This window comes from Nanorana parkeri, unplaced genomic scaffold (assembly GCF_000935625.1).
Source record: "Nanorana parkeri isolate BGI_ZX_2015 unplaced genomic scaffold, ASM93562v1 scaffold789, whole genome shotgun sequence".
In the NCBI taxonomy this organism is placed as follows: domain Eukaryota; kingdom Metazoa; phylum Chordata; class Amphibia; order Anura; family Dicroglossidae; genus Nanorana; species Nanorana parkeri.
Window position 1 is genome coordinate 315309 of NW_017307057.1, and position 14759 is coordinate 330067.

Below are 14759 nucleotides of genomic sequence, written 5' to 3' on the forward strand. Positions count from 1 at the left end.
GTCTCTGTACAGAGGAGCTTACACTCTAATGTCCCCCCCACAGTCACATCAGTCTCTGTACAGAGGAGCTTACACTCTAATGCCCCCCCACAGTCACATTAGTCTCTATACAGAGGAGCTTACACTCTAATGTCCCCCTCCCAGTCACATTACCCGCTGGATGCAGGGCTTCGTGACCTGCTGGACACTAGACATGTGCACCGGCAAAAAAAATTGAGTTTCAGCTTGTTTTGATTCGGATTTTGTGTTATTTCGTTTTTCGGGATTTGGACAAATTTTCACTAGCGGTAGTCTTTACGAATGTACCACCAGAATACCACCAGCTGTAGAGGAATACAAAACATCCTGGCGATACATTATACATACACTGTATAATGATTGCTGGGATTTGTATTCCTCTATAGCTGATTGATCATATACAGCGCAATATACCATCAGCTAAAGAGGAATACAACCAATAACTATCCCAGCAATACAGTTATACAGCATGTAGGGGAAAAGTGCAGGCAGTCTTACCTGCAAGCAATGTTACCTTCTTCCCCGAGATCTTCGTTCACCCATGCTGCAGTGTCCCTGCAACGACGTGATCGTTTTGGCGGCGGGAAGCGATGGGAGAGAGCTCAGAGCGGTGTCAAGCGAGGAGGCGGTGCGGTGTAAGGCATGAAGTGTGCGGCGTGTGTGGAGCCAACTAATCAGTGATGGAAAACGTTGACACTGTTTACCATCATCGATTTTAATTGACTTAGTCGATTAGTTGTTGCAGCTGTACAAATACGTTTAAAATAACATTTATATAAAGACTGCTTGTGGTACCCTGTGTTGTGCTGTCCTCTGCAAACATCCCCCCCAATGGGCCTCCAACAAGCATCTGGTGCCCAAGGCTCAGGGATTGTTCACACAGAAAGCGCGTGCGTTCCAGAGCAGTAGCTGCTGGAACGCACCGCGATCTCTAAGAAACTTCTCCCCGCGTTTTGGGGTGTGGCAGTGCATTGAATTCAATGGCACCGCTTCCACGCCCCCCCCGCTAACAGTGCGACCGAACGCATGGCAAAACTTTGCCAGTGTTGCGTTCCACTGCCAACGCAAAACATAGAGCAAGCCCTATTTTTTGCGTTTGTAGTGGAACGCAACGCTGGCAAAGTTTTGCCACGCATTCGATTGCACTGCTGGCGGGTGTGTGTGGAAGCGGTGCCATTGAATTCAATGCATTGCCACGCCCCCTCCTGCCCCAAAACGAGGGTAGAAGTTTCTTAGCGAATTGCGGTGCGTTCCAGCAGCTACCGCTGGGGAACGCACACGCTTTCGGTGTGAACGAGGCCTAAATAGGGGGCCGCAGCATTGGGCCCCTATCAGCCCTGGGCACCAGCTGCTTGCTGCTACTGTCCTCTGCAAACACTCCCCCCAGTGGGCCGCCACCAAGCAGCTGGTGCCCAAGGCTGAATAGGGGCCCAATGCAGGGCCCCTATCAGCCTTGGGAACCAGCTGCTTGCTGCTACTGGCTTCTGTCCTCTCCAAACACATACATCCCAACTCTCCCGAACGCTCCGGGAGTCTCCCGCCGCCGGGGAGAGAAACACTACCTCCCGGAAAGGTTTAATCTGCTCGATCGAGCAGATAAACCTTTCCCTGCGATTGCTTTTTTGTTCTTCTTTTCTGACATTGGGAGCCGCGGCCCGACCGTCATTTAGAAAAGAAAAAGCATACTAATGCACAGCTAGATTCCTATTGGCTATTGCACTTTGCAATAGCCAATTACTATGAGCCTTGGGCACCAGTTGCTTGCTGCTGTCCTCTGCCAATGCCCATCTCCCCAGTGGGCCGTCCACCCCAGCATCAGCCACCCCAGAGTCTGATACCACGCTGCTGCTGTTCCCCCAGACGTCTCCTTACCTTTCCACTCCAGTCCAGGACAAGCAGCTCAGCTCCTCTCCCGCCTTGCTCTGTGCATGGCTCGTTCCCCAAGCTCCGCCCCAAAAAAATATTTCCTGCATATGCAAAGCACAGGAAGGTACCAACTGAACAGGGAGGGGGGGGGGGCCCGGACCGGACCAAGTTTGCTGTATGCCGCAGCGGGCTCTATAAGAGCCTTCAGAGTCGGCCGGATACAAATGCAAGGGTCCTGGGCAGGCCCCTGAGGCGGCCGGGGCCCCTGACATTAATATCGGCCGTACCCCCCTGACGGCGGCCCTGCTGGTATATATGTACCACTGTCTGAGAACATGTGTTCCAAGTGTCTCCTGGCTTTACACTGTTATGTCTGCACATATGCTGGGAGTTAGGTTGATGTGAGAAAAACATTTAGCTAGGTGGCTAAAATTTAGTTAAACAGCATAAAATACAATTGGCCTGGTCCTGTCACAGATTCAGATCCAATTTGCTGTTGAGCATCTGTTTATAACACAAAAAGTGTGCCAAGGTACATAGAAAAACACCCATTTTCAGTTTTGACTGGAGTTTACCTTAAAATTAGGCAATGTCAACCTTTACAAAGATTGTTCCAGCTGTCACACAATTTCTCCACCCAGTGGAGTTAGACTAATGTACTTACTATAGTCAGAGCCTACAGCAAGAAGAATGTAATTGAAAGCTAGCTGAAAAATAAAGTAATGTGAAACAAAAAGGTATTCTGTATTTCCAGTAAAAAGTCCTGTTTAAGTTCACCATTTAAATTTTTCATTTGGCAGCTCTATTTCATGTCATAAGCTGATATTAATTTAAAGTGACATTCTTCAAGGGAGAAAGGGAAAAAACATCTGCAAATATCTGACATTTGCAAGATTACTCTCTGATATGAAGATTAATCGTTGCAACGCTCCTATGTTCTCTACAATTTGCTTTATTTCATTTCTGGGGCTCAGCTAATGGTGAAAGATGTTTATCAAAGATGATTTTATATTTCAAGTTAGGCAATAATTTTTGCCATATTCTCCTAGTGGTATTTAATCGATTTATAAGTAGTTTATGGAAACTGATTGGAAATGATCAAGCAATTTTACAACTTTCTTGGACCTAGATGATTATGATCCTTTATTTATACATCCACACTAATTGAGCATAGATGCATGTAAATAGACACTGCTTTCTATTAGCACTGAATTTCTCCCACTGCTCAGAGGCCTAAGGATTAGCATTATCCAGCAGAGATGGATAATGCTAAGGTATGAGGGAGGCCTGTGACATTTTTTTAAAGCAACCTATCTCAGGCAGCCTAAGTGAATGTTTTCGTTTTTGTTAGGTGTAGTTGATGCTAAATTCCAGGCACCGGCTACACTCACCTCTGAAACACTTATGCGGTAAATCATTTTGCTGCCAACAATTAGTAATTTAGTTCTGCTAGTCTTGTAATGCAGACACTCTTGCCCTACAAAAAAAGCCAAAATGAAATCTTGCTGCTTCAAATAAGCAGTATTGCTAGGTCAACAACTTGCCATCAATCTGTCACTAGACAATGAAGGAGAAAAAACAATCTTATGATTTCCTTAGGGATATGCACCTCCTTTTCTTTGTGTGAGTGATGCTGTGCATTGGTATTACAGAATATCCAGATAGGTGCTCCAGAATCACCAGATTACAGACCAAAGGAAGTGCGTTAGAATGGTGCAGTAACGCAATGGATGGAAAAAAAACAACAATTCAGCAGGCAGGCTATGATCCCTGTTTGGATTTTAAAGTTTAATTTAACATTTTGGACTGAAGAGTGCTCAATAGTTTAGTTTATTCTTCTAAACAACATTAACAAGTTACTCTAAATAGAAAATATAACTAAAATATTTATTGAAAGTTATCAGTGACAATATACCTAAAGCAGTGATCTTCAAACTGCAGTTTGTCTCCTTTTAAAAATGAAAAGACCAATGCAAGGCAACAAGGTATATCAAACTATACCTTAGTAAATTTCAGCAAGATCATTTAGGCTAAATAAAAAATCAATCAAATGATTCTGTAAAATCTGTTGAAAATGTTGTTCTTACCATAACTGTTGTAATTTTCGTCATTTGTCCCATGTTCATATTCATAATATTCTGGTACACTGCAATAAGGTGAATATAGTTAAAGTACATATACAGTAATACAAAGAGATTTAAAGTTAAATTTAACAGCTAAATGCACAGTTGACATACACAAACAAGAACAGTTTTATCTGGTAAAGTATTAGTAATTCAGTTCAGCCAATTTTGCAATGATCTTTTATAGTTAAGAGATATGGTAGTGTTACCTCCTCACTCACAGCTTGCTGACTTAATAATAAAGGAGCCGAAACAAACTGAAACATCATAATCTCTGCTTGCTGTGCTTTTTTCTCATGTCTGCGTGTTCCCTGTAAGCAGATGTGCATACAGAAGAGCCTAATTGGCTCCTAGTGCTGCCCCCCCCTTTCCCAATCTAAGTGCTGCTATTCTGGGGATGATAGGAAGGTGATAACAAGACAGATTCAGATGCTAATTTTAGTAGTATAAATGTATTACTTTACTGAATGCACATCTTCTTTAAATGGTGAAATACTTTAGCAAAGACTTATTATGGAGGTATGAATTGCCATATACATTCATAAATTTTAAAGCAAACATCCCCCCAGCCTAAACTTACCCCCTCACACCCAGAAAATAAGCTTCCCCCATATCAAGCACAGTGGCGTAGAGGTTAGTGCTTCTGCCTTGCAGCACTGGGGGTCCCTGGTTTGAATCCTGGCCAGGTCACTATCTGCAAGCAGTTTGCTTGTTCCCCCTGTGCTTGGGTGGGTTTCCTCTGGGTACTCAGCTTTGCTCCCACACTCCAAAGACATGCTGGTAGGTTAATTGGCTCCTCTCTAAGTTGGCCCTCTATGTATGCATGTGAGATAGGGACCTTAGATTGTATGCTCCTTGAGGGTAGGGACTGATGTGAATGTACACTATGTAAAGTGCTGTGTAAATTGTCTGCGCTTTATAAATACCTGTAATAAATAGATATTAGCAAACTGATTTATGTGAGTCAGACCTTGCAGCAGACCCATCCTGTTCATGAGCAGGGTGTGCAAGGAAGCAGAATTTTTTTTGCAATTAATTTTATTGACTTAGTAAACTAGTTCTGGATCTTCCAAGCACTACATGCCATAGGCCCCAATGGGTATTATGTTTTAAGGCCATGAGCATGAGCATAATAATGTAGTATACTTTTTTATTATGTGCCACCCTATTAAGGTTGCATAGTATTTCCTTGTTGGGGCATTGAGGCTTTTTGATGTAAAATCTAAGCTAGATTCTGCTGGGTTGACAGAGGTTACCTGGGGTTGAGAATAAAGGCTTCCTGTTTGGGGAGACAGCAGCAGTGCCAAGTCGAGGAAACTTCTAGACTCCTCTTTGGCTATCACATATTACATGCCACAGCAGAGGGAAAGCCTGGGAAGATTTTCCTTAGTCTTCTGCATGATACTGCTTCTATGGTCTGGTCAGTACACTTTAGGAAGGGAGACATTTTTTTGCTTAAGATGGGGGAAGGGTTTTTTCTGGGCGTGAGGGGTTATGTTTAAGCTGGGGGGATGTTTGCTGTGGGTGAGAATTTTGCTTAGAGTACATTTTTGCACAGTGGGGTGGGGGATAAATGTGGGGACTATAGCTTGGAGAGAGGGAGGGGCAGAATTTTGTACACTGAGCGTTAAAATTAATGTCTGAGGTGGGAGGGATTTGTGCTGGAGGAGGAGGAGGAAAATGGGGATTTTTGCTTGTGAGGTGACTGAATAGATACTGGGGCAGTACTCTGGAACTGTGCATTCAGTAAGCAGGGCTGTACATTACATACACCTAAACACAGCTCTTTCTGTCATATGCTAAATACCACTGACTGGGGATAAGCAAATTGGCCTGGGTTTAATTCTCAGGCCATTATGTAATTTTACCCAAACTTAATCCAAACTCCATTGAAGTCAATTGGGAGTGAATTGGAGGACATGTATCATTGCAAAGATACATTTAAAAAACAATATCTGTCCTCTAAAAACCAATATATAATATGTGTGGAAGAATCCCACAGCAAAAATGTAAAAAGTGTCAGTCATTTATGAACAGAAACTGAAAACAAGCTCAGTCATGAAGGGCTTAAACTGTATGTGGTGTAATAGAATAGCACGATTTTCACAGACAGCATCAATGACACCATATTCTGGCATCACATATTTTGCATATGTATTTCATGTTTTGCATGTTATAATTTGCTTGGCTTAAATGGAGCAGCAGCAATCCATCGTATTCATTTCAACGTAAAAAAAATATGTTTGTAGGTAGTTTTAGATAGCAGTAATAGGCTTGAATGGATCTGTATAGCAGCCACAACAGATCAAAAATAGTTAGGAAAGTTTATCCCTCCAAAATAATAAAGCTAAAATGTTCAACTACTAAACAATTGGCCAGTGGCAAAACATAGTATAGTTTGTGATCTTCTCATTTTATTTTTATTGCTGTACCTCACTGTATTGTATTAAACATTTAATAAAATGTCAAAACAGAGTTCACAAAAACACTTTAAAACCACAATCCCAGTTTTTATCCTGAAATAAAAATCAGAGTTCCATATTTCAGAGACAATAGCCACACATATAGCACAGTGGCTGGGGAGTGTGAAGCAGTTTTGTATTGTGAAATAAAAATCAGAGTGTATTATTCGAGACAACAGCCATAACTATTTTACAGACTCCATAGACAGTATTAACTCTCCTCCCCAAATAGTGGTATCAGCTAAGAGAAGTGTCTTGTTCACAAACCTTTTAGATGCTTTCCTTGGAAAGGACAATATACAGGGTTAAGGGTACTCTTAGTAACTCATGAACACATATACACACACAGACACACACACACAGGTTGAATTCAATTGACTTGTGTCTTTATTAAAACTCAACAATGTAACTATGTAAATATGTAGCATTTGAAGTAGACTGCATTTTCAAAAGGAAACACAGTATACAGCTTTTTAGTCCAAAAATACACATTAAAGTGTATATACTTCACAGAAAAAAGAAAGGAATATTGACAGTCACAATAACCAAAAAAGTATTTAACCCTTGGTGTAGGCCACATCTTTAAAAGGACACACAACATGCAGCTTTCCAGACCACAAATGCAAATTAAGGTGTATATATTTCACAAAAAAAGGAAGGAAAATTATACAGACAACATAAACAACATTTAAACACTTGGGGTGACTGAAGCAAAATATTGCAACTGCAGCAACATATTGTACTGACTTTACTGCACAGTATTTAAGCTCTTTTACTAGGCAGCAGTTTAACAGAGAGAGACCAAGCATGTTTTAATCAAGAAATCACAATTAGAGTGAACTATTTAAGGAAGCCAACAGCCACAAATATTCTTAATTGCCAGAGCAGCTGAATAGGCTGAAAACTAGGAGACACAGAGCGTGATTTACCCTGCAGCAAACTGCAGCTGAGGTCTAGCTGCTGAACATTATATGTGGCACCTTTTCAATACCCGATGACCAGAATAGGTCATACATGCAGGTAGACCCAGCTACAAACAATACAAATTTTGCAGCTGAGGCCCAGCTGTGGAACAATTACTGTTGGCACCTTTACTGTAGTGGAAAACCAGAATAGGGCAGTAAATGCAGCATGAGAGGATAATAGTGCCAGGCCAGCAGTGGTGGCAGAAGCCAGCAATGGTGGCAAGTCAGAGCTGGTAATGGTGGAAGGAGATTATAATGATGGCAGGCCAGCAGAAGTGGCAGGAGCTGGTGATGGTGTCAGGCCAGTAGCATTGGAAGGATCTGTTACTGGCGGCATAAGCTGATAATAGTGTCAGGCCAGCAGAGGTGGAAGGATTTGGCAATAATGGCAGGAGATGGTAATGGTGGAAGATCAGCAGTAGTGTCAGGAGTTTGTAATGGTGTCAGGAAGGAACATATAATGGTGGCAGAAGGAGGTAATATTGTCAAGGTAGCAGCAGTGACAGGAGCTGGCAATAGTGGCAGGAGATGGTAATGGTCGCAGAACATCAGTGGTAGCAAGAGATGGTAAAGTATATACACTTTTTTAGTGGACAGATTCTCAGCAAAAATGTAGTCAATAGGGTCAGCTGTAGAGGGTTTGTACTCATTGCTGATCCAGGACTGGTTCTTTAAAAAAAAACAATTAGCCAGTCAACTGTGTCAGGGTAAAGGTGGATGTGTAACTTTATCACAAACTGCCAGCTGCACTGAATGCTCCCTCTGACAGCACACTTTCAACATGCCAAGCCAAAAGCTCTATCGCAGTAGTCCAGCCTGGCACCCAAAATTCTATGGGGTCCTTGGTTCAATGGTTGTCCATATCCACCCTGAACCCCAGGTATTTTGAGCTCATATGGTGTAGGCACTGCCTGTGATTGCTGCCAGCAATCAGGCCTGTCCACTGCAGTTTAAAAAAGTACCTTCCTTTTAGCAAGCTGAGGAACATAGATATGTTGGCCATGAAAGGGCATATTTTCCTTCTCCAGCATGAGATCTGCCATTTTCCATTGTTATCTATCAGGGATCCAAAAGGTTGGCCAACTAGCAGTAGTTTCTCTTCTTCAAGTCCCTCATCCAGGGGTCCTTGTACAGGCATTTTCAGCATGAGTGAGCCCATTCACCACAAGTTGCCTGCAACAGATGACCCCAAGTCCTCATTGTCCTTGATGATATCTCCCAACCCACATACAACTCCTGGGGTTTTGGCACATTCACAATATGTCCCTGCCTTTAAGGAGCTTACAATATATGGTATTTATATGCTTTTCTGTACCTGTAGGGAATCTAGAACCTGGCATAATCTGTGAGTTGGATGTGCTGCTGTTGCATGCCTGTCCAAACTTTAGCTTGTGACAGGGCAGTAGAGTATCAGCTGCAGACAAGACATTTGTCTGACACTTGACACTTGTGGCTTGAGGGGTAGAGGAACTTGTTGATCATCACAGAGCTGCCCAGTAAATACACAGAAGCCTCCTGTAAACACTAGGTCTGACTGAGCTCCAGTACACATGGTGGGTTGGCAGGGAAGCATGCAATCTACTACTGGGATGCTGTGTGTGTGTCTGTGGGGGATGTCTAGCTGGTTCAATGCTGCCCCAGTTTGAAATTGAGTCAAAAATGTCTGCTCAGGAACTTTACGGTGCATTAAAAATTAAAATGGAAAATATGAGAAAACTGAAGTTGTTACAAATAAGAATCAATCAGAATTCACCATTTATTTTGGGGAAACATTAAACAAGAATTCTGATTGGTTTCTGTGGTATACCATTGCAATTGTGTGCTAATTTTCTGCTTTTCAGTTTTAAAGCATCAGTTATATAGCTCCATATAATAATAGGTTATAGATCTAAACTGTAGTTATAGCCCAGACATTTTTTTTATTGTTTTGAACTAAGTAGGGGAGGTTTAGAATGGAGTCAGCAACTGGTCGATCAAAATGCACACGTAGATCATGGCCATGTTGAGGCATGCAAGGTTTTGGAAGATTTTTTTCTAGCCCTGATCTCATTAGGATTGAGAACCACTGCCCTAAGTTTTTCACAATCCTAGCGACACCCCTGGCTCTGCATATGGTAGACTGGTAAGTTCCCAGGTGAAATCATCAACTAAAATTATAAAAGCATGTAAAATTTGTGATAAATGTTTTATTTGTTTACTAGTTATAATGACTAGATAATGACTAAATGTATCTTAGACATAAACCATGTTATCAAAGTCATTCATTTTAATATACAAACAGAGGACTACCAAATCAGAACTTTTAAGGTCCAGAAATAGTCAGTGAATGAGTATAAAACATCAGAATTTATTTGACAAAGTTAAATACTTTATTTGACAAATAAATAGTTGCAATAAGGTTGTTATCCTGACCTATATAAGTTACATTGCTTAATATTGCTCCATGCATTTTTATATCGAAGTACATTCTTATACACCATTATCACAGGATACAATATTATATAGCATAAACAAGTCCAATGAGGAGGGGGGATTCCTTGTATACGTAGAGACAATGTTCTGCAGGTAAATGGTAGTAAAATGTAAAATGTTATGTGGAACTTAGTCCACTTCTTCAGACTGTACTACAAGTAAATGCAACAAGACCGGTCCAAGATGGAGGACATGGAAATGTCACCTCCCAGCACAACCAAAATAAGGTTTTCACCCAGGGACTGCAGTGGAATTAACAGGGGTCTGCCACACAGAATCTAAAAAAATTGATATCCTTGAATGGCAGTACTGTCATATGTTTCCCACTGTGCCTTTGTAAAAGCAATAGGATTATGCGCAATATCTTGTTCATAACTATTTAATGCTGCCTGTTGTTGATGTTATATACTTAAAAGTTAGCAGCATGTTATCTTTCGCTTTAATCTGTTAGAGTTTCTTCTACTGAAAAAGGTGCATGTTTTTTAGAAGTTGAAAAAAATATGAAGGGTAACTAAATAACTTCCAGTTATCACCAAATATTTGTTCTGCCTTCCAGCATTTTTCAGCACATTGAGTAAGCCTCAGTTCTGCCTTCCAACAATGTATGTAACACTTAGCATGCCTCAATTCTGCTTTCCAGTAATGTTCACAATGTTGTGTAATCTTTAGTTCTACCTTCTAGTACTGTTCAGTACATTAAACAAGTCTCAGTTTTGCCTTCCAGTACTGTTCAGTACATGAAAAAAGTCCCAATTCTGCCTTTCAGTACTACAGTATTTAACACATTGAATTAGCATCAGTTTTGCCTTCCAATACTGTTCAGCACACTGAATAAACCTAATTTTGCCTTCCAATACTGTTTAGCACACTGAATGAACCTCATTTTGCCTTCCAGTACTGTTCAGTACATTGAACTAGTTTAAGTTCTGCCTTCCAGCTTGGTTTAGTACATTGAATAAAGCTCATTGTGCCTTCCAGTACTGTTCAGAACATTAAACCAGTCTGGGTTCTGTCTTCCAGTATTGTTTAGCACATTGAATAAGCCTCAAATTTGCCTTTTAGGTCCATTCAGCACATTGAGTAGACCTTAGTTCTGTCTCCCAGTTCTGTTAGGCATAATAAGTAAGCCATAGTATTGAAGTATTGCTGTAAAAATTGAAAGCCTGTTTTTACTTCAGTTAGTTTCTTCCAGCCTCACAGCTTTAAAGTGTTAGGAAAACCCAACACTAATTTTCCTAACTACTCGTAGTTAATGTTTCTTTAACCACTTCAAGACCAGGTGTTTAGACCCCCTTTCTGGCCAGGCCATTTTTCAGTATTCAGCGCTGCGGTACTTTGACTGACGTTTATTCCGTCATGCAACGCTGTACTGAAATGAATTTTATACCATTTTTTGGGGGACAGATAGAGCTTTCTTTTGGTGGTATTTAAACTTTAATTTTTTACTATAATTAGGAAAAAATACAGAAAATTTTGAATTTTTTTTTACATTATGTTAGGAAACATTTATTATTACCCAGTTTTTTGGTAAAATATAAAAGATGGGGTCATGTCAGGTAAATATCAAAAACAGGATGTCTTGCTGCACTCCTAACCAGAGTAACCCCAAGCTGGGTGGGTGCTTGTAGTGACCACGGAAGGCACCGTGTGAATCACAGAATAAAGGAACCGTACTGATCCCAGGCTCGCACCCAGCACAGCGGAGCCCGGGATCAGCGGGACAATGGCGGGGGGACCGCGGAGGGGGGGACACACCGATCGGCACACCATACACGCGATCCGCCGGCTCTGCAGCCGGCGGATCGCTTGTATGGTAACAGGCATCGCTGCCTGTTTTTTAAATACCAGCCATTTCCCACTCACTCGCGCCGGGCGGCGCGCGCGAGGGGGCATGTCTGAGCGGACGTCTAAAGACGCCCGCTCAGATCTAGAGACCTCTCGGCCGGCCGTTTTTTTTACAACGGCCGGCCCTGAGGTGGTTAAAAAACAGATTATTTCTTAGTAAACCCATCTTTATTGTGCTAGTTCTTAATTCTGCCTTCTTCAGAGTGGCAAAGCATTTTCTGTGCATGGAAGCCATTCACTTCTTTTTCCCTCCTCAGCAAGCCACCCCATGTGACACTGCTACATATCTTGTGGGGCAGCTCCATGCTGATGATTGAGAGTGGAACTCTTCCTCCTTTATCCCCTGTAAACCAGCCTACGCAATAGTCATAAACATGTACTCTTGCATATGCACTCCTCTTGTCGATCTGGCAGTCATGTGATAAAAAATCCCCCATAAAATTACCTAAATCAGATTGAAGTAATAAAACAAAAAGCCCATGGAAGCACTGATTGCTTAAAGGAGAACTATGGGGTTAAGGCTTTTCCCCATAGTTCTCTTTAGGGTAACGGGAGGACACAAACTAGCATCCTCCCGTCACCCTAAGCTCAGTATACCGCGTGCTACAGCTCGCGGTATACTGAGATGCCACAGTATACTGCCCAGCTGCGTGAGTGACAGCTGGTTCTGCCTATCTAGAGGCAGAGCCAGCTGTACTCGCCCCCTCCCTCGTCCGATCCGCCAGTCAGCGATGTAGAGAGCCGTGACAGGATTGAGAGGTGAGCGAACCTGGTATGTGTTCGCTCACCTCCTGATCTACTGAGCCGAACTGGGACAGTCTCATTGTCACAGGTCGGCTAGAATTATGAGGTGAGTGAAAAACACTCACCTCATAGTTCTCCTTTAATACAGTTAACATTGTTAATTAGAAAAACAAAACATTCATTATAATACTGTCAATGCTAGAGGTAGAGTTTGTAAACATAAACCCGTGCCTCACTGTCAATTTACATAAACTCTACCCCAAACCTTGAAATGCGTTTTTCTAATAAACAGTGTGCATTTTATTAATCGGTGCTTCCATGGTCTTATTGTTTTATTTTAATCTGATTTACATATTTTGTTTGGTCCCATGACCACTAGGAATAAGCTTTGGGTTGCGACTGAACCTGATTTTAGACCAAAGTTTTCCTGTTCAGCGTTCAGCACATGGCCAAATGGGAGTGTTCACCTGTCCAATGAGCCGAACCTCATCCTGGGGGTAAGTGCTACATTTTCCAGTGGTAAATGTTGTTATAACACATGAATTTTGTAAATCCACATCAATTTTATACACTTACATGTGCAGCAATAAAAATTTGTAATAACATTCACATTTATTACATAGACTTTCCTCCTCTGTTCTCTGTGATGAAGTGGACCTCTGGTCTACGGAATAGAGAACACACCATCTTCCCATAATTTATCATCTGCACATGATTGGATAATTGAAGTGAATATTCACACAATTTATTCAGTGAACCTTCTCAACTCCTGTAGTAAATTAGCCTTGCCATCTCAGACAAAAGTAAGTGAAACAAAATCACAGTGCAAATGTATATGTTTCATAAGAGAGGCATAACACAGAGTGATCCAGGATTTTTAGAGATTGCCAGCAATAAAACTTTAGTTAAACTTTCTTATCTGCTAATTTTGACAATGGCCCTATATAGTCATCACTGTATAATACATACACGTATTTAGCTTTTCACCATTGCATTTCAACTCAGCTGTTTTACTAGTGGTTATGTTTATCAAATACTATTAGCGTTTTACATATAAACACATTTCACAGGAAAGTGTGCTATAAAAAATATCATACTTAAATCATAATAAGGAATAAAGAAACTACTGTATCATAAACTTGAAAACAATATGATACTCGGCTGTGCTAATTGCAGAATTGACAATTATCTGTGATTAGAGCTTGTAGCTATTCAGACATAATTCTGTTTAACAAACAAGCACACCCACTTAAGTATTCAATTGTAGTCACTATGACTTTTAAGTATATGTGATTTGGATATAGTAGAATTTTATAGAAAAAAAACGTTAATATTTACTGGTTAAGCTAATTTACTAACACATTTATTTATCAATATTTTTATTTTTATTTAATAATCTGATTTCAGTATTGCGGTTTCCTTTACAGTGTTTTTATAGTGCTTGTCTATAACACATATATCAATGATTTCATACCTCCTGTTCCCTTCTTTGCCAACTATCTACTATAAATTTCATGCTATCAGTCAAAGAAATGTTTCCGTAATATATACAGGCACAAAATAGAAATTCCACAAAATAACTACAATCAACAACCTTTATGGACCGACAAAAATGATCCCGTTCATGAATGGGCACAGTTTTGCTAGTCCCTACTGGATGGCAAGCTTCTTTATTTCATATTCTCCTATGTTTATTTTTATTCTGTGTTTTTTATGGCACTTCTAGCTTGTTCAGTTCTTCATTTAGGTAGCGTCAATATATTCTGTCTTACGCTTCCTTAAAATAACAAACAAAGTCCACTTGGTGGAGTAATAATTTTTGATTCTTAAAATGATTAAATTATTATTAATCATTTTGTATAAATATTATTATATTATTTGTTGTTAAAAGTGATGTAGCAGGGTGCTGCTCACTGTTTTTTTGCTACAGTGTAAGAATCTCCTTGCTTAAGCTTCATTAATTTGCTTTATTTAGTGAATCTCTGTTTTCTGCTCCTCTCCTGCTGCTTGAATATCCCCATTACCAGTTATGAGATCACCATTCATAAGGAGTGGGTAGCAGCTATCACATGAGGAAGCAACACTCTGGCTCTACAAAGATGGCTGTATCCACACAGAGTCTTTGTGGAGAACAAGGCATGGTACTCCTTAACTAGTCATTTAAATAATGTAATACTTCTGACTAGGATTGTAAATATATGTAAATCATACTTGTACGATTATGTATGTGACAAATAAATACATCTATCTAAATAAGGTTCTCT

The 14759-nt window shown here is 40.7% G+C and overlaps 1 protein-coding gene across 1 annotated transcript in view; it reads right to left on the bottom strand.

Annotated features, from left to right (window-relative positions):
• KHDRBS2 (KH RNA binding domain containing, signal transduction associated 2) overlaps nt 1–14759 on the bottom strand; it is a 190893-nt gene that overhangs the window by 7999 nt on the left and 168135 nt on the right. The window contains exon 11 of the mRNA XM_018564849.1: nt 3972–4030. Within this exon, the coding sequence (XP_018420351.1) occupies nt 3972–4030 (59 nt within the window). The remainder of the gene's footprint in view (nt 1–3971; nt 4031–14759) is intronic.